Source organism: Vanellus vanellus (genome assembly GCF_965231255.1).
Source record: "Vanellus vanellus genome assembly, chromosome: 2".
NCBI lineage: Eukaryota > Metazoa > Chordata > Aves > Charadriiformes > Charadriidae > Vanellus > Vanellus vanellus.
Window position 1 is genome coordinate 134139608 of NC_138906.1, and position 21632 is coordinate 134161239.

Here is a 21632-nt window from a genome sequence, read left to right on the forward strand (position 1 = left end):
CTTGGAGGAGCAAGACTCTGATTTACTGTTGTTCTGATTTCTTCCTTTTCATGGGTTACCCCATCATTTTGTAAACATAATTTGTCACCAACACCAGCCAGAGTTCTCTGTAACTACTTTTTGCCTTTCTTTCAGATCTGTTATCCCTGCTGAGAGAATCTACTAAAGAAGAATTTTTCATACTGACACCAACTGTAGTCTTGCTGTGAATAACCACATTCCCATAAAAATCATTCCATTTATTGCAAAGTTGTTGGCAGACCATAGGAATAATAGTCAACTCAGGAAACCTTTTATCCTGAAATCACATAGCTTAACCCTTTGCATGACCATATGAAGTTTATACATAAATGCTGTATTATCACACTGCTGATTTAATGCTTTAGTAAAAGCATTTTTGTTGTTGGAAAGTTTTTTAATTATTTTTTCACAGTACTTCTTTTAACAGAAAAAAAAGAAAGGAAAAGGAAAAGGAAAAGGAAAAGGGAAAGGGAAAGGGAAAGGGAAAGGGAAAGGGAAAGGGAAAGGGAAAGGGAAAGGGAAAGGGAAAGGGAAAGGGAAAGGGAAAGGGAAAGGGAAAGGGAAAGGGAAAGGGAAAGGGAAAGGGAAAGGGAAAGGGAAAGGGAAAGGGAAAGGGAAAGGGAAAGGGAAAGGGAAAGGGAAAGGGGAAAGGGAAAGGGAAAGGGAAAGGGAAAGGGAAAGGGAAAGGGAAAGGGAAAGGGAAAGGGAAAGGGAAAGGAAAGGAAAGGAAAGGAAAGGAAAGGAAAGGAAAGGAAAGGAAAGGAAAGGAAAGGAAAGGAAAGGAAAGGAAAGGAAAGGAAAGGAAAGGAAAGGAAAGGAAAGGAAAGGAAAGGAAAGGAAAGGAAAGGAAAGGAAAGGAAAGGAAAAGGGACTGAATTGAAATCAATCATGTAGTATTATATAACTTAATATACAATGCTATATCTAAATTACAGAGTCTTTCCCAAAACATGAAACAATATATTAGTATAGATTCTTAAGTGTGGTTTTGATAATAAACTAAAAATTTACAGTCAAAAGAAACTTTTTTCCTCTTTTTTTTCCTACCTTCCTATAGTGAGGAAAGATGTATGAATTTACAATATGATGGAACAGTTAGAAAAAAACCTGTTTGCTTTATGATTTTTCATGAAAGATACTTCTGTTAGTCATTACATTTGCTTTGTTAAACACCAAACTAGTGGAGATTAGATTCAGGAAAAAGACATTCATTTTGTTAGTCAGTCCTCTTGACAGTTTGGGAGTCAGAGGTTGCTTGTATTCAAATTTCTGGCTGAGTTTATTAAAGTGACGGAACAAAAGAAGTCGGTGTATGTTTTCACTGTCTTTTTTGTTCTGTTCATCAACCCTTATTTGTAGGAATTATGGCTTGATTTATGCTTTATTCATTTGACCAAGGTCATAATGGGAGTTTTGGACTTGTAAACAGACCTTTAAGTAAAATATACACATTTTGTTCCAATAAATTAATTGAAATATTTGACTTGTGTTTTTAAACTTTCCAGTCAGAGAAAATTCTTAGAAAACTTCTTGCTTGAGTCATAACTGCTGCTACAATTGGCTCTGCCCCTTGCCTACCAATGCTAGCGAAGGCGTTATTCCCCTGCGTATCCATATTTTACATTCGCAATGCGAGTTGTACAAATACGCAGAAGAAAAAGAGGAGATCTTTCAACCGGTCGAAGTGATTTTCTACAGTTCAGAAAGGATCACTTGCTTAGATAGAGCTGATCTTTCTTGCGGCAATGATATTTCAGCTGAGCTCAGTACTCGCGTCAGCAGTCTGTACTCTGCTCTCAGTGCACATGTACGAAATATCGTCTCCCGACTGCACAGTACTGCAGGGAATGCTCAGAAAGTGCCTGGACTGCCCTGTTCCGACTGGCCTGGATCTTGGAAGAAAAAACCCAACAAACCAGAATACTCCATTCCTTCAATACCTCATTGTTTCTTTTTGTTAAACTTTTCATTTCCATTTATCGAAAACCTCATTAAATCCTCGTGCTTTAACAGCACACACTAAGACTGCTTTAGTCCACTACAGAATCACCCATCTTCTTCACCATATCTAAAGACAAATTGTAAAAATGCAGTTAGCAGCAGTCAAATTTTACTTTAAAACACAAAAATAAAAGCGATACTGCAATGAGTAAAGGGAATGATCCCCTCCCCCTTTCTTTAAAGTTTCATTAGACCATTGAACAGGATGAAATTCAGATAGAGGCCTTATTGTAACCACACTGAAACAGTAGAAATCTCCTGAGACCGTGAAACTCAAACATTTTGGGAACCAACTTCAAGCACTCCTTTCGTGCTTTTAAAACAAAATGAATGAAAGGCACTTCTTAATTTTTCTCCCTGTAGCCACATTTTAAAATGATTCCTACAAAACCCCCAGCACAAACAGATCTGTTCAAAATACATGTGCATGCATATTTTCTTAAAATTTAAACTACAATCACAGCAGTCACGCGTAACTACACCAGCACAGACTGCGCGATGGCTCTCAAGATACCATACAACTGCACTGATAACATTGTGAATTCGTGATAAAATTAAAGCTAGTCTGAAGAGGTTGATAGAAACTTCCTACCATGCATACTGCTAAGATGCTTACACTGTGGTTTCAAATCTTGGTACTCATGTGAGGATTGGCTAATGTGCCCTCATCCTGCAAAATGACAGGTAAGGATGACGCTTAGTTTCGCCTAGCTTTCCTAAATAAAAGGTACATCATTTTCAGGGACTAATCCACTTAAAACATCAACCTGGATAATGCAAATCTGAGGTTTGCGGTTTAAGATGGCACCCAAATTAACAAGAAGAGAATTTTTTTAAAGGTGATTATTACGTTTTCTTCAGTTTATCTTCTGGGTTTTGCACTGGAAGAGTCCAGTGAGGAAAACAAAAAATTATTTGCCTCAAAGAGATGGAATCAGTACAAAATAACTGCATTACGTGAACAGAAGGGGTGGGCTGGGAAAGATATCTGAGTGTAAATTAATGTTGATTTTAGCTGGAATAACTTGCACTCTTCAGCGCTTGCAGCTGCACCAGGGACTCGACTGGCTGTATGAGATTTTACACATCTGTCAGCTTAATCACAGACCAAAACACAAAATCTACCGCTCAGGAATGTAATTTGAATTTGTGGAACTTTGCAGATTTTTAGATTATAAACTAATAATGGATTACTTAGGAAACTTGTTATGTGTTATGAATGAGTCATAACTACAGTATTGATATTTGAAGCAGTAGATAGGCTTTTGTTCAGTGCTATTCATAATGTTTAAAGAAAGTGTAAAAACCATTTTGTTCACATCAGTTCCATGAAAAATTAAAAGCCAAAGAGAAGCCTTTCTACACAAGAATAAATGCAAAGCAATACATCAATTAACAGCAACATTAACTGTTTTTACCATTAGTATCAACTACTTATTCATTTGGCATCACTGTTCTATTATTTCAGACTCCTGGGATAATTTAAATAGTAAAAAGAGCCTATTCAAATCTGAAATGACAATTCTGGTACTAAGAGGCCTTCAGGCTGAATCACGTCATTGCCCAGTTTTGGATCCAGCATGCTGAACCGTCGAGTAGCGTATCACATCTGTGCTTAGGGCACCATCTTCATTGTCAGAAGAGCTCTGTGGCACGTATCAGGAACTTTGCAACCCCTCAAAAGTAAAAATTGATTAAGGGCAGGTGTTTATACATGTCAGAAATATAACGTAAGCCAGTGTTTTGAAACCTGTTAATGGATTGACAGTACAAGCAGGAAAATATACTGCAAACTTTTCAATCTGTTAAATCTCTTACAGTGAGTTTTGCATCTCTTAATTTCCATCAAGCCTCAGGCTTTTAGAGCAACTATACTATTCCATTATTGGTTATAGGAGAATTTTCAAAGTGTTGTCTCATGTCATTTATTATATAGCAATTTTTATGTTACCCTTCAGAGCCTCTCATTGCAGCACAACACTAAGGTTTCTGTTGCAATTAAAGCTGCCATACATGGGGTAGATTGGTGATTCCGGTAACAGACCTTGTCTAGATACTACTTTGATGTAGATATTACAATGACTTCCAAGTACCTCACTGCTGCCCTTCAATACACTATCATCTCCTGTACTTGCTGATCTTTAAATCTGGTATCTCAGGCTCTGCAGAACTCAGCTGTAATGAGCAGGTACAATCGTTACCATGAAAAGCATGTCACCATTTGGTGTTTTATTTCCTGAGAAGGGGACAAGAACTGTAATTCTGTCACCGGAAGGACCACCTTTGAATGTGCAATTTGGGAGAATATGTAGACAAAACATGTTTTGTTATCTGATAGAAATTAATTTAGGGTACCATCTTGGAGATGGGCTTAATACCACTAAAAGTTAGTTTGCTGTCTATCATAAACCTTTTTTCATTATCATGTATGCCACTGACAAATAGGATGCCATCCAGAAGGATCCGGACAGGCTTGAGGAGTGGACCAATGCGAACCTCATGAAGTTCAATAAAGCCAAGTGCGAGATCCTGCATCTGGGTTGGGACAATCACCTGTATCAGTACAGGCTGGGTGGTGAATTGATTGAGAGCAGCCCTGAGGAGAAGGACTTGGGGATACTGGTGGATAAAAAATTGGACATGAGCCAGCAATGTGCACTTGCAGCCCAGAAAGCCAACTGTATCCTGGGCTGCATAAAAAGCACGGCCAGCAGGTTGAAGGACGTGATTCTCCTCCTCTACTTTATTCCCACAAGACCCCGCCTGGAGTACTGCGTCCAGCTTTGGAGCCCTCAGCACAAGAAAGACATGGACCTGTTGGAGTGAGTCCAGCAGAGGGCTATGAAGATGATCAGAGGGTTGGAGCACCTCTCCTATGGGGACAGGCTGAGAGAGTTGGGGTTGTTCAGCCTGGAGAAGAGAAGGCTCTGGTGAAACCTTATTGTGGGCTTTTCAATATATAAAGGGGGCTTAAGTTGAAGATGTCCCTGCCCATGTCAGGGGGGTTGGAACTAAATGATGTTCCATACAGTATGGACTATCTTCATATTGTCGTACTTCGTTAGCCACTTCATTTACAGTTAGTGTGTCAGCATGACTAACACCTCCCCAGACCGTTGTTGACAATGTGTGGGAATACATTGATGGTACCCTCTGCACAAAGTTTCTCAGCAGAGATCGTTTGCATGGCATTTCATCAGGGTCTACGTTCACTCGCCAGCCACCATAAATCACCTCTCGCACAGCCAGTTCTCTCAGGTACGTAATACCTTTTTCCATGCTGGTCCATTTGCTTGGACAGCATTCAATACCATCCTTAAAGGAGTACCTGCCCTTTATGGGTGACACCAGTTGCCTGCAGAGACTGAGAGTGTTTGTCTATATAATCTGGATAAAGACAATGATCTTTAAGGTCCCTTCCAACTCTCACCATTCTATGATTCTATGAAATGCTCTTTACTATACCGGGCGATTTGCATGTCAACGTATTTCTTCACAAAGCATGCCTGTATACTCTTTAGCTCATTTGTCCTACAGCAAAGTCTAGGTACCCCAAAAAGAAGCCCCAGCACCAAACAGTAGATTACATGGAGTTCATACTGATTACTAGCTCACAAGTACAGACACTTGAAACACTGCAATGATCAGTGATGACCAACGGCCCTCTGCTCTAAGTGTTGTTTTCTTTCTTTTCCCCTGTGCTTTTTAAAAAAACAGACTTTACTTGAAATGTATGAATAACTCAAACTGGAACAATTACAACTTACAAAAATCATCCAAAATAAAAAAGAGTAGAAAACAAATTAGCAAATACAATGGAAAATTGGCAAGTTTTCTTGGATGACTTGCAACAGTTTTTTGTCCTTTTTTTCTAAAAAAAGAAGTTGTTTGAATACACGCATTTTCTAATTGTGTCAGCAAAGAGAGCATTTGTGTCAGGATGTTCCTGAGGACTGAGACATTAAAGAGACCAAGCTGAAGCATTGTTAGAAAGCCAGCTACAACTGTACACAATAACAACTACTACAATCACCAGACTTGGCTGCCTCTTTTCCCTCTTGAATACTTTATGACAGAATTATTACCCTTGTATCTGTAGGTATCATTCTTACCACCACCATCATTCTTATCTGTAGATGAGGAGACTAAGGCACACTGATCAAGAATTACAAAGTAGTGGCAACCACAAAAATGGACCTTGTCTCACTTAATTCTACACAAATATATATGTAAAATATGTGCACCAGACAACTGATTAGTACATAATGCCAGCAAAGGCTTACCCTGTAACCATTCAGAGCTTGGAGCATGGCTTCATACACAAAACAATCTTGATCTGATTTTTTCTATGCAGAGAAGGTGAGCAAGCTTTTCTCTCTGGTGATCACGTTTTCACAGTCCTCCTTCTCCATGTCCCCGGTCTGCCTGGCTATGCTGCTGCAGCTCCCCCAACTCCCATCACCGACTGGACCTCCATCCGACTTAGTTAAGTTTAAATCTGGGCAACATCATACCTGTCACGCCTGCCCAAAGCTGGCTCCACCACATTTCCACAAGGTGCGAGAGAATAAATGATGGACTTCCACACTGCTAATAGTGGCCAACCTGCTCTCCCAGCTCGCTCTGGAGCTTGCTCAAAGCCGGCACTTAAGGGCTGGCTTGCATCCAAGCGGTTCACTTGTTAGATTGCTTGACTCTAGGACCAGATGTGCTAAAATGCTTTCAGAAAGAAGAGCATTTTGCCCTACAGTGGTCATGGTTCTTTGAGATGTGCAATAGCCTGCGCACAATAAGCCTGCTGAATGTTATTATTCAATAATGTGTATTATCATAATGCCCACGATCCCAAATCATGCTTCAGAGTGCTACTGTGCTAAAAGTTACCAGCCTAAGTCTGTGGCACATTAAAGTATCAAGGTCTGAGGGGAAATAGTTCCTCTTTCTCCTTCAGATTAAAGAAACAGAACATATGGCTGTATTGCTTCAAAGGCATTCCTACAGGGCACTGCGTGGTACGCTGGGGACATAGCTGTGTGCACGGTCACTGAAGGACCTGGGAGGAAAGTCACTTAGTCTCCTGCGGTGCTACTGAGACCTACAAAGGAGAAAATTCTCAGGCTGATGAAAAGAAGAATATGTTCCTGTCGTGAAGAAAAGGTCTCCTCGAGGCCTAGAAGTGATTTATATGGTGCATTTGCTTCCAGCAGCAGGGAGGCAGCCTAAGCTTCACCTGTAAGAACTGAAGACAAAGGCCAAAGAGGGACTAACGTTGGAGAAGTTGTGCTCTGTGATGAGGCTTCACGGTTGCTGCGCTGGGGTTTTGTTGTTCCTTTTCTTAGGCCTGAGCTCTCCCTACAGTCTCCCTGGACCACCTCTTCTTGGAGCAATCCCTTTAGTGCCCGGTGCTAGTACAGAAGGTACCTCCGTCTGCTTTAGTGACACGAGACTCTGCATCACAACGCGCACCTTAGAGGTCCTTTACATTTCTTTAGGGAACAGAGGGGCTCTGCATCCTGCTGGGTGTCAGACACCCCCGTCACGTTTCAAGTAGCAAAAGCTGCCGTCCACACAGCCTTGAGCTTGCAAAGGAATACGAGGGAGAGGTAGTGTTGATAAATACTGATAGTCTGACGACTGGGAGCTACAAACAAGGAGAGCAGGCACATCCACATAGTAAATTATGCTGGAAACAATCCACAAAAAGGCAATTTTCTTAAAAAATACCTGGCAGTTAGTTTCTCCCTATCAACTTCTAGATCCGAGTAAATCCAAGCTAGCAGTTACAGACTTGTAGGAGCCCTGGAAGGATTTATTGGCTTATGGGTGGAAGGAGAAGGTTTAGAGGGCAAACACAGAGCACGAGAGTCCAAGGATGTAAGCACTGTTTACTCTTTGCTTTAAACCGTGACAAGATGCATCTGTGTAAGTCTCGATGCTTCACGAGAGCCGGGTATGTCCCCATAAGCGTAAAGTGTAGAATTTGTGTGAAATGTTTCCGTATTAATCTAACCCTACTTAGCGGAGCAAAGAGGCAGGGGAGTTAGAGCAACACAGACGGCTGCTCCGGTGCCGTTCCTTGGCTTGGGAGGACCGGCCGACCCCGTCGGCGGCAGGCGAGCAGGACAGAGGAGCAAAGGTGCTGCCCGGTAGCCGGGGGTGGGAAGGGAGCGCCCCGGCCCCCGCCTGCCCGGGCTGCCGCGCCAGCCAGCCGTCCTCACAGGCACGGCTGCATCTTATGGAAATCGCATGCAATTCCAAGGCAGGCAGCTTTCCAGAGGGCTCCGCGCATAGTAATACGCTCCTGCAATGCCTTCAAGGTTCATTAATCTGAAATAACGCCATACTTGTAATCATAAAGCACTTATGCAGCTCTTTTTGACACACAGAAGGGACTATGCTCTGAATTTCCATCAGGAACACATTAATACAGAACTAGGTGGATTTTAAGTAAGAATCTGGGGAGAAATTAATCAAGGTCAGCATTCTTAATTGTTAGAACATAACTGTTTTTCTTTTTTTTCCCCCCAAAGTACCAAAGTTCCTGCTTTACAGTAATAACTGATAGCATTCCCTCATCTTTTCTTGTTAAGAGAAAACCACCAACTACTGTAGCTGAAAAACTCATACCATACTGCCATTCGTTATAAATGACTCCCACACACATATCATCACTTTGCACAGAGAGACTCCACGAACAGAAGTGAACTGTGAAGCCGTGAGAGTGCACTATATATCCTTCACTGATGGAAGAAAAATGAATGCTAATCATCATCATGGTGCCCTTATGCATTATTGCATTTCTCAGAGGTGTCAAAATTAATTTATTTTATAGTATCATAATATATATAACCTTATTTTGACCCCCCCACAAAAGCCCACACCAAACCCCTGAAATAAACAAACAGAAATAAAAAGCCTAAAAGAAAAAAAATCATAGTAATGAAACAAAACTTTTTAAATTACTTCAATAGAATTCAACACAGACTAAAAAAAATATCTTATTCATCAAAAAGCATTAGGTAAGGATTTTTTTTTTAAACAAGGCTTCATAAGTGACATTTTAATCTTCAGTAAATATCTCTAAAGGAACAGATCTAATGAGATGGTACCATTTTAGAATAGAGTTTGCAAAGCACTGAACTTTTTAAAATAAGATGTTCATAATTATTCACTACCAACAATTACTCCTTTATCATACCTAGTTATAATATGCACCTGATACGGCAAAGAAATTAATACACTAGTCTTTTAAGAGGGTCAGTATAAATACGTAAATATATACAATCTTTAAAGCTGCAGATAGGTAGGTGTCACATTTCAGCCCTATCATCAAATTGCTAATTTCCCTAAAGCACTGGAGCATACATCCTAAAATACCTAATACGTGTAATTGCTCCATATATACCATTAAAATATTATACCTTATTATCCCTATCACAACATAATCAGTATGTAAAATCACACATTCTCTTCTGATGAGATAACTCTGGTTCACTTGAGAGCACGACATCAATGTAGTTATTCCCTCCTGCACGCAATTAAAATTCTACTATAGAATGGAGTATGAGATATTTAAATGAAAATGGTCAACACTGAAAATCTAAACTTCCTATTTTGAAGCCTAAATGCAGATTTTGGAATCTAAATTTTGAGAACACTGCACTATTTTCTACTGTTTGATCGAGTATGCATCTATGATTTCATTATGAAATTATTATTAATGCATGAAAACATTGTTTATGACAATACTTAGATCAAAGTATACCCTAGTAAACATTAATATTTTCCTTTCAGTATGTTAAAATACTTGTCACACCCCTTTAACATGCTGTTTAAGAAATATTCCTTCAAGATCTGAAATTTGCTATTATATCAATTGGGAATTTATTACTCCAAATAAATCTGTGGAAAGTGAAGGAACTAAGCCATCTCTTTTACTTTTTCTCAAAGCAACAAACTGAGAACTAGTACAAACTGAGGGTGCAGTACCTAATTATAAATCTAAGTGCAGCTCACCCATTTGTAAAGAGAATACTGACTGCAGAGCTAGACAGTGAGATCTGACTGAATTTTTTCACTGTTTGAAAAATGCCAATTACAAATACCTTTGTTATTATTACATAAAGAGCAACATATAGGAAATTAGATGATTCATTAACCTGGCTGTATCCCCTACTAAATTAGGATGGGTAAACTAGTTTGCAACTGATACGTGCTGGCTTTGGTTCACTTTATACAGACTAAAAAACGACTGCTGAAGTTTACAATTTAACCTAATAACATTAAATAAATCTCTAGGTTGAGCTTTGAAAGGCCAGTTAGATCCTACACAAATCAAGCAGTGCTTCAGAGGTCACTGCTGCAACTCTGCACTTTGCATTCAAAATGTTAAATCAGTCTTTAGCAGTTTATAAGACAAAAATATTTCTTTCCCCCTAACTTGGACAACAAGAGAGCTGTTCTGATTAGAGCTTTCTGGAACGCGTCAGATGAAAAGAAGATTTTTATTAAAAAGCATTAACTTGTGGTATCTGGAAAAATGTGCATCATAGGCCAAAGTTATGACAGATGATTGCCTACCCGTAAACCCAGCCTCTCTAGATGCCAGGAAGGGTTCCCTCTGAGCCTGGGTGAGCCAGAGAGCATCAACTTTCAGGTTCCCGCTTTGAATTATGCCTAGACCCAAAGACATGTCTACACTGCGGGTTAGACCTGTTCCAAACCCAGCTTTGCCTGTCTTCATACTAGTTCTGGGCAAGGATGCCCAAGCCCTGCGGTTCGCTGGCAAAGTTGCCTACAAACTTCTCGATTCCTAACAACCCAGATGCTTATGCACATGAATCGGAAAGCTTAGGCCTGAGCAAGGTCACCACTAGATCTTCCAGACTCAGTCCTTCACCAGCAAGAACAGATGCTTTGAGCTTGAGGCACAGCCAAGCCAATTTGCCCACAGTTTTCATGGAAGCCTGTCAAGCTGTAGGGCAGCCTAAACTTCCAAACCACCAAGCAAGGACTTTGAGTTTCTGGGACGGATGCGAGGAATCTGCCCTGAGGTCACAGGCCTCGGGAACCAGACAGGCCCTGCTAATAATGGTGATGCTCAGAAGAACGACAAACTGTGGCTCCAGGAGGACGTGTTCCTTCAAAAACACCATGTGTCTGCAACGTTTCAAAAAACCCAAAATTTCTGATGAACTGAAAGCCTCAGACTGCAGGCAGGTCTAGCCCTTATGTACTGCTTCCCGCAAAGTACAGGCTCTCTTATGCCCCCTCGCTGTGTACTTCTCTGAAGACTTCTCCATGGCAATGCACAAGCACAAACCCACTCCCTTGCACCACTGAACATGCTCTTCTCTCCCTTGGATATGCCATGATCTTTCAGACTGGAGCTCATGTTCCTCAGAAATATGGACTTAGAGCTCATGTGGTGACATGGACGTGTTGGACCGACCCCAGAGGAGGGCCACAAAGATGATCAGAGGACTGGAGCACCTCTCCTGTGAAGAAAGGCTGAGCGAGTTGGGACTATTCAGCCTGGAGAAGAGAAGGCTCTGGGGAGACCTTATAGCAGCCTTCCAGTACTTAAAGGGGGCCTACAGGAAAGATGGGGAGGGACTCTTTATTTGGGAGTGTAGCAACAGGATGAGGGGTAACAGTTTTAAGCTGAAGAAGGGTAAATTTAGATTAGATATTAGGAAGATATTCTTTACTCCGAGGGTAGTGAGACACTGGAACAGGTTGCCCAGAGAAGTTGTGGCTGCCCCATCCCTGGAAGTGTACAAGGCCAGGCTGGATGGGGCTCCGAGCAACCTGGTTTAGTGGGAGGTGTCCCTGCCCATGGCAGGGGGGGTTGGAACTCGATGATCTACAAGGTCCCTTCCAACTCAAACCATTCTATGATTCTATGTACAAGGACATGAACACAACTGCTCGCTCCTAAGTGCCTCCGTGTATGAAGATGACAGACTAGGACGATTACACTTGAGTTTGGAGACACAAGGTAAACTGGCTTGTTAGGGGGAAAATGCAAAGAACCAAGCTCATTCAGTGAGATCCCCTGCTTCTGTGAACACCACCTGGATCAGTATTTTTTTCATACACATCTTCAAAGTTGTTCAGTGAATAAATTGCCATGCTGTACTGTTAAGGCTGTAACATACCAATTAGCAGAAGATAATCTGCTATCCCTAAGATGCAGCTGATTAACTTCCATTAAAGTTAGTAATGCTGACAATCACGTATGAAGACGTAGCTACAAGCCTACCAAGTATCTGGCTATGCACAGCAAGTGAAAACACATGGAATTTTATTGAATATGCTGGTAAGATACAGTAGTACTTTCTCTTTCTGCTCTGGATAAAATGAAAAATAACCAGAAATCAGAAACAGATTTGGAAAATGACTAGCATTGTTATACTTTTCTACAAATCTGAAAAATCAGTCTTACACATGCGACTCACTAATGGTGTTTCTTATATCCAAAACAATCACATCTTTACATAAAGCCACCTTAATGAAAGAAAACACTACTTTAAAATTTAAAGAAATAATCTGCTTTCTTGGAAGTATAAAAAATAAATACTCTACTAAGGAATGGAAGAAAAAATAAAGCACTTTTTAAATAATTTCATTACATTCTAAGATGCCAAATCATCTGTGAGTGGTTTCTTTTTAGATGAAAAGAAATCAAAATATAGGACAGATGTTGGACAAACCACATTTGAGGTCTATCACACACTGGCATTTTTCAAATGATTTTGGCTCATCTATTAAATAAGGTGTATTTTGCTTGATTTTGAAAAGGGAAACATCAGGAAATATTTAAAGGCCAATTGCTGCCAATTAACTTTGATCAGCAAAAGTCGCATTTGAATCTTTTAGATTCTTTTGCCTGTCTGGAATAACACACTATTCTAAAATCTAGCAAAACAACAACTTGATGATTAATGTGTGTTGGCAGCCCCACCACAAGCTTGCTTAACAGTTGGATTTTAAATAAACAGCTGTCTTCATTATGATGGGAAAGAAATCTGACTGTTTTCATGTTTTCATGTTATTAAAATATGATCAGAAATTGCTTTTTTCCCTTTTCAGATGAAACAGCCAGGCACTATGGTGACAGTCTCTTTCAGCAGTTCGGATAGTTTTAGAACGATCTCACAAGCGTCGCCAAACCATAGTCTACGTAGGCTGAAAAAGCCCTCGGCGTGCCGACACCAGCTCCTCGCTGCACGCCGCAGAGCGACCCTCGCACGTAACAAATCGTACCTGCCGCCGGGGAAGGTAGAGAACTCCCAGTAACAGGCCACTGAGACGGACAGCGTATACAACATTCATGATTTCCCGCGGGTTCAGGTAATACTTGCCCACAGTGGGATGTAAGTGAGAAATCTGTACCCGGCCACTAACTGTTTATAGAAGCTGAAGTTTAATATTTAATGGCCTGTGCAGGCTATTGAATTCTAATGTTTATAGACGCTTTTGGTGTGCACACTTCTAAAAGTTGTCTGCTGCGGTCATAAATACTAAGACCTGTGAGGACAAAACCCTACCGTTTAAACTATTGTAACCTTTGAATGCCAGTGCAGACATTCAGTGTAGCTATTATTATATATCCTAATGACTAAATTATACAGATATTTTCTAACCATTTCCATATTAAAACTGCGAAACCAAAAATAATAGTCAAACCATGTAATAACACGTAAAAGGAGACAAATATTAAATCACCTCTATGGGTTTTTTGAAGAATGACCACTTACTTCTAAATCGTTAAAGAATAGATGCGTGTCCGCCAAATTGAAAATCATCTCTTCCATTCGGAGTCCGAGAGACACAGAGGTGGGTGGATCCTTAAAGAAGAAATTAAGTGAATACACCATCAATACCATGCCTAACATGCATACCAGACTACAAACCGGAGGAATTGCTTTTCAAGAGAGATTATTTGATGTATTAAATGCAACATCCACTTGTTCAGCTTAACTTCAGCACCTCTCTAATCCTGTACTGTAACGCTTACCAGTAACAGTCAGAAATATGACTTTAACTTGACTTTACCGTGATTCTGCAGCGGGACCTCTGTGGTCACCCTCATGCATCCCTGGCATGGGCTCTCTGCCCTCCATGCAGAAAGGGCAAATCCTTTTCACCTAAAACTTCTCCAGATTTTACAACTGTTTACAAGTTTTATGATCAACCGGGGGCACGATAATGCTATTGTTACTCAAAATAAACTCTCACTGGTCACAAGTGAAAGGATTCAGTCCTGGGAATACCTAGTGACTTTAAAGCAAATCACCATTAATGTTGTATTTGTAAATGGCAATTATATTTAAAACCACTCCTTGATTCTCCACAAAACCATGCTTTAATTACACTTTCAGTTTGGCCCACACATGCAGAGTGAACAAATCTATTGTTTGTTATTAATACATAACACACTTTAACTTCTCTACAGAAATTACCATAACAACTTATTCCTTACTGAGCTAATAAACTCAAAAAGCATGTTCAGCATTGTGGTTACCAAATGCATTACAGATGTTTGTCTTGATTTTTTTTGTGTTTTATATATTTTCAATCTGAAAAAAAAAAAACCAAAAAGAAAGTCTAATACATACATTTGATATAGAGTTTCTCATTTATAATGCCAAGTATATCCAAGCGCACAGAAGCATGAGTTTGAAAGAACATGTTATATTATCTCATGACACCCTCTATTAACAATGTTAGTTTGTTAGGAATTATATTTTAAATAGAACTGCAGAAGTGACAACCCATATTTTACTTAAAGTAAGTTACTATTGTAAACCTGATGACAACTCAAAGTTAAAAACCAAGAGATGCAGTCCCTGTTTTTTTTTTTCCACCTCTCAATCAAATTAATAGGTGTTTCAACATGATCTCTGAACTTTCAAGCATTTTTCTGTAACTGCCGGTTAAAACGCAAAATGCGTCAGTAGCAGAGAGTTGGAAAATAATGGTGATTTGGCAGCCCGTCCACCTTCTGGAAATGCCAAAACCCAAGTAAAACTAACCAGAAAAAGAATTTTGGAAAGAAGCACTTAGAAACAAAGCTACATAGAATAGACAAAACATCTATTCTTGAACTCACATACATTAAGAGTAAATAAGTTTTTTTTAAAAAAAATGGATAAATGGAAAAGAAAAATGGCACCATGCTATTTTGATGAACTTTGCTCTTAAAAATAAGCCTTATATTTAAACTGGCACCACCAAAAAAAAAAAAAGAATATTTGGCTTCTTAATTCAAATGGAAAGACTTTAAAATATGAACAAAAGTATTCTGTTTCTCTGTTTTAATATTGCTCTCTGTTTGTAGACCTACGACTTTATGTTACTTTTGTAGGCGTGTGAAGTGGAAAACAGGTGATATTTTCTCTCAAGTTCGGCCTGAGGCTACTTTTCCCTCTGACATTCTTGCTTATCTTTTTGCCCAGTTACCACCCCACCATCCTTCATCTGCCCTTTTTTTTTTTGTTTTGTTAAACCAGAGAAGGATGTCTGTTGCGCCTGAGCACTAACAGAAGTCTCCCCATAGAAGTCTCCGCTTTAGCTATTAAAAGGAGTTAGATGCACTAAGGATCTAAGATGCAAATGAAGATCACTAGCTACATCTTGATTACCAACTGCTAACCTAACAGTGTAGAACTAATCCCATTCTGAGCTTCCAGCCATACGTAGGAGCACCATTTTGAAAAGCAGAATAAATTGTCGGACAGAACATGATGTTGGTTATGAATCCGTATGGTTAATTTTAAACAAATGGCTGTGAATATATATTTTAAGTTTCAGTGTATGCAGGACTTAAATGGAACATTTTTATTAATCTTTTTATCACACTTCTGAGTCCCAAAAAATGGCTTTTTGTGTATCTTTCTGTGAACCATTTCACTCCAAGGTATTTTCAAATGGCAGACAAAACAGAATGGGGATTTCTCTAAAGTAATATTAAAATAATGTCATTTAGTAGGGTAATTTAATTACGAGAGAAACAAGTAAGAAAATCATTGGCACCTACTGAAAATGTCAGACTAAATACCATAAAAGCTAAGAGAAGAAACAAAACTGGTTGCTTTAAAAAAGCCCAACAACTTAATTCCTTGATTAAACACAATCTTTTTCTATAGAAAGTTCTGCTTAGCATAAAAATGGTGTTAAGCTGCAGCTCTGGATGCCCACATATTTAACAGAAGCAAAAGCCTTATCTGCATTAGGGTTTTAAATATCTGTGTCGTTGCAATCTTGCAACTGCTGTAGTAAAAAGCACAAGAGCCTCAGTTTATGGCACAGCAGTAGATCAAACTCTGATGTCAGACATTACAGTGGGGGCCGAAAACTTTAAAAAAAAGACAAGGCTAGAAAAAGGTTTTTAAAAAAATAATCCCATAGCGAACCTCCTTTTGCAATTTTAAGCCACTAATTGCTAACTAATTATTGTGAGGTGGCACACAATGAGGAGGAAAGCTAACAATCTGTTCTTGTTGATTGGGATTTGCAGGTTCAGGTGGAGTGTCTTTTCAGGTATGGTCAAAATCGGGCACAAATCTCCGAGGGAGGTACAGTTTAGCTAAAGAAAAGAAATACCAATGTCACACTGCTTAAGCAGGCCTCTTGTTTTGAATACTGGTATTGGAGCCAAAACATTGTCTGTATGTCATTTCTAAATTCTACCCACTTGCTTTCTTTGTTTTGTGGAGAAACAAGAAGCTGAAAAACAGGAAAGTTCACTTTGGGTACAAGGCTTATTTTCCACTTAAGCCTACAGGTCACAAATGAAGGGTTAAGTGAAACCAGGCTTTGTTTTTCACAATCTCTAAAATATATTAAACCACATTAAAATAGCTTATAATTTAAAGGAAAATTCCTTGAAAGCCTCTGAATATAAATGGTTTCACGGAGAATGGAAATGTACCTAAAGACCACAGTATTCTAGTGCCAATACTGAGATGTATTTCCACCTGCTCCAAGACACTAAAGAGGGGGTCCAACTTTTTCCAAATTCCAAAACTTAATCAGTTGACATCTGGCTCAAAACATAAGTTTTGAGGTGTTAGAAGCCCTAATGTCAATTAAAGTAACGGATAACTTTATATTTGATCAATAGATCTCTCTCCATACATATTTAAAAAAATGCCAAAAGCAAAGGGAAATTTTTTATTTGTTTTGTTTCTTTTTCTTTTCTTCTGGAAGAACAAATCATATTCCTATACTAGTTTCATAAGTTTCCGTGAAATCCACAAAAATTCAAATCACCCTTAAATAAAAATGTAGCCATTTATACCATGACTGCACAAACTGAAAAACAAAGGTATTATTTTGTTCCAACAAAGCTGAAGGACAAAAGCAGGGAGAAAGCAGAGCACATAGCAGCAAAAGGAGAGCAGGTGACAAAACCAGATGAGAAAGTAAGAATATACAGAAAAGGGTGGCACAAGCAAGAAGTTATGAGGAACGAGGTAGAGAATAAGGAAAAGAAAATCAATCCCCTTCAGCAGCAGGGCTGCTCATCATTCATGGTCATTCACCATGAAACTCACTCAGGCATTATCAAAAGACCTGAATGCCAAGTTGCCAAATCCCCTATTATTTAATTAGGATATTTTTGTTTGTTTGAAGAGCCAGCTTTTGTATTTTAATGATTATGTGAGCAGCTTAGATTTATTTTTATAAAAGGGCATTTCTAGCCCTCACCACAGTGCAGAAACATGTAAGAACATGAGGTTAGATCGCTCAAAAAGCAGAATGCAGGTGAAAAGAACAAAAAATTCCCCTCAACAATTTTTTATTTTTTTAGATTCACTTATGAACTGTATTTCTGATTTTAAAGAGTTTGGAAACAATCTTTAAAAAAATGTGCACCTCCCATTGCTGCAAATAAACCCTACAATTCTCACCTGACAGATATACCTTTTAGCATGTTTGCTTTGAACAGTTGACACTACGTTCCTCTAACGTCTATGGAAACTGCTAACTTGTCTGAAGCTGTCAATAAGCCAAGAGAAATTGTGATATGAATGAAACTTTAAGAAAACAAAGCAAAAATGGCACACTTTCATGACTGCATCTGAGAGCCAAGGACAGGCACGTTGCTAGCCCTCACCAAAACGATCTAAGATTTATCCAGAGCATAAGCACTAATGTCGTTATCCCTCTTAATATTAATGGTCGGTTGTCATTTAGCAACGCAGAAGTATTCTGCCACATGCCATGCAACCAGAGCCAGCCAGGCGAAAGGTACATCTCAAGTAAACGGTGCCAACAGCGATGGAGCTGCAATCAGGAGTCACCCACCTCCCTGCAGCGTACATAATTTTATCTCTTCGCACAATACTAGCCACTTTCTTCAACCTCAGGCATCCAGCAAGAAAGGTGTTTATGTTCAGGTCCCAATTAATGAAACCACTATAGGTAACTAGTAACATACGGAAAAAATATGCTCGCACAAGTACTGCAACGGCAATGACTAATTAGGCTTTTCCAGCACTACTCTGCTGCCCAAAAGCACGTGGTGAGACCGAGCTGGCACTGAGGTTTTTTTTGTGAGCACTGGGATTTGTTGTCCCCATTCTGAATAACTCCTCATAACCGAACTGTCATATATTGGGTGATTTTGGGGTGCCACGCAAAAGCTGGGTTTGGCCTGAGAAATGGAAAATAACTTTTGGTAAACGTTTAATACTCTATAAACTGTTGTCTACGTGCATCTGTACAATAATTGTTGAAACATCTAATGTTCTAGTGTCTTTTTACTACCTAAACAGAAACTAGTAACACCTAGGAAACCAAGGCTGCTGAATTAAATTGCTTTTCTGACACATAATGAAAAAAACTAAGTATATTCCTCAAACAGGTAAGCTGCTATTACAGCAAACACTTCTGAAAATACACCGCACCTGAATAAGCAAGAAAGGTTGCAAAGCAGTACGGCTTTAGATTTTTATAACGCACAAAGTTATCAGGAGGAATTCAGAACCTGACCCAGGCACAGTAGTAGCTTTGCCTTTCACTCAACCGGGTGTAGGGTAAAATCTTTCAGTGATAAATATAAGCTTTACAAGAAGACAGAGTGATTATATGAAGCCAGACAAAACTATCTGGTTGTTCTTTATATGTAGAATTTTTTAAGGTTACCAAAAAGTCGCATTCTAGCTACACCTCACATGAGGTGAACATGAAATGGCGTAACAGATTTTAGCACAAGCTGAGACATTGGCTTTCAAATACAATCCTGGAAAAACAAAGTTTGATATCACAAGGGCATTCCATTCATAAACTGCTCTTATTCACCTAAAACTGCGTTCCTCTTCTGAGAATTACCGAGGAAACCCACAGTCTGTAGACATATTCATCAGTTCAGTTATGATTTATAGACTGGGCATAATAGAAAAATTTGACTCATAAGCAGACTTTCAAAAACATCAGTCTATACAAAGATTAAAAAAAAGTTAGGGTAAAAAATTCTAGGCTAATCTGTCTGTGTCCAAAAGTGTTCTTCCTCTTGCCTTCTCTGTACTGAACACAGTCCACTGCCAATTGCTCAGAACTAAAATGTTATTTTAGCAATCACTCCTGGTAGTTCTTCACTCTCTGAGGGGAGCTAAACCTTTGCAGATTTTGATGATAGCAACAGGTTTCAGACACTCTGTACCTACAAACCAAACCTCAAGTGGTCAAAGTACGACTCCCAACGCTATTTAACCATTTACTGAATATAAGAGCTGAGTAAGTGCAAAGAATGGACACGTGAAACAGCTTTACTCCTTGAATTTTTATGTCTTGAAACACCAGCACCGGTTTGCCTCTAGAAAATCAACTAATGTTCTGGTATTCCTTGTGTACCAACCATGAAACAGAAAATATTACTGAAAATTTCCATCAGTTTCTTGACACTTACCCTTCCATATCTGTTAGCATAGGACCCTGTAAGCAAGGAATGGAAAATGATGATTGTCTCATCCAAATCCCAAATGAATACTCTCTGTAAAAAGAGAATCAAATCAATGTGTTCCTCTGTGAAGCTGATACTTGAAATGGAAAGTTAAAATTTGAATCAGTAAGCGCACAAATGAGAAAATTGTATTGAAATGGTTATATATTAAAACCATAGTTTCCTTGCCATTTATTTTCAGAACTAACAAGTTTTTTCCAGAATAGGGTAATACAATCTGTTAGCTTTTTACTACAATTGCTATTATATCAAATTATTCTATTAGAATAGAATTATAGTTATTGTCAAATACACACAGAAAATGAGATTGTACAATGTATTATTTTAAAGCCAGATGTGAGATAGAAACTGAAATAAATGAAGACAAGCCTCTGAAAATTAAATCTCTGGGTTTTGAACTCTGTATTTCTGCAAGTCTTACAAAACAAAATTCATATAACTGCTCTTGAAAATTACCTCTAAAACCAAAATAAAGCAAATTGCTGCAAAGCACTTAAATCTGCTTCATCTATGTTCATTTCTAATGGATTTTAGGCACCTGAAGAATGAAAATTATGAACTTAGATGCGGCGTGTGTAAGAATTTATGGCATCAGTAAACAATTATTTCACTTACAGCCAATGGAAAATATGTGTTTTAAATTTGTCCTCTGACCACACACAAAATGATATTTTAGTGAAGAATAAAGTGTTCAAATACAAGTATTTTAAATCCTGGTGAGATTGTATTTCCCATGATGACAAATGGGCTCAGCTTTTGGAAAGGAAAAGTAATGCAGTGTGGACACTCATAGCTGTGGTGTGTCATTGGAGATGTGTTGTCAACATAAAGCATGGGCCACTGGGAGGAATGTGATCATAGCATGAGAGAACAAAAACCACTATTGTGCTAGAAGTGTCTCCTGTCCAAATGCAAACCTCTCTTTGACTTGGGAAAAGCTTGGTGTTTTTTTTTTTTAATCAAAAGGAGAAAGAAACCCCCAGTATTTTTCAGAGAAAGTAGGTGCTCTTCATGAAGAAGGTTCTTTAGAAGAAAAATTCTATCTTCTACTAAAAAGCTGTTAGAAAAAAAAGAAAGGGAGCTCCAATGCCGCTTTGCTTTTGATGTGTAAATTATACTTCTCTGTGCAAAGTAATGATAAAAATAGGGTCTGTAACAGGTCAAAGACATCTAATATAATGTACCTCTAGATCAGAGTCAGGTGGTGGTGAAGGATTATTGTTTCTTCTGCCACGTCCACGTGATTTCCCATCTGAACTACGACGCAATCTATCTGAATCTGAATCTTTAATGGGTGTTGATGGGCTGTGGATTGTACTGTATTCTGCTGTAGTAAAGAAATGACATTTTTACCTTTCAGCTTAAATTTCAAAAGTTCAACTTACCTGCTTGTTACATGTGACACTAAAACCAGGATGTTCACTAAAGAGCCCTAACTATAATAATTAAATCTACAATGGTAAGTGGCAATACTGATACATAAATTAATTCAATCAAGTTCAAGTTATATGTGAAAACAGAAATAAATTATTTCAATAAACAAATAAAAATGGAGGAAGTAAAGTTCTTCATTCCTTCAAATCATAGAGAAGATCATATCACTTCACAGACAAGATTAAATGCTAAATGAACAATT

General features: G+C 38.8%; 1 protein-coding gene across 1 annotated transcript in view; it reads right to left on the reverse strand.

Annotated features, from left to right (window-relative positions):
• EYA1 (EYA transcriptional coactivator and phosphatase 1) overlaps positions 1-21632 on the reverse strand; it is a 92163-nt gene that overhangs the window by 24636 nt on the left and 45895 nt on the right. The window contains exons 11-13 of the mRNA XM_082498991.1: positions 21181-21323; positions 19943-20026; positions 13785-13874 (exon numbers count right to left, since the gene is read on the reverse strand). Coding sequence (XP_082355117.1) covers positions 13785-13874; positions 19943-20026; positions 21181-21323 — 317 coding nt within the window. The remainder of the gene's footprint in view (positions 1-13784; positions 13875-19942; positions 20027-21180; positions 21324-21632) is intronic.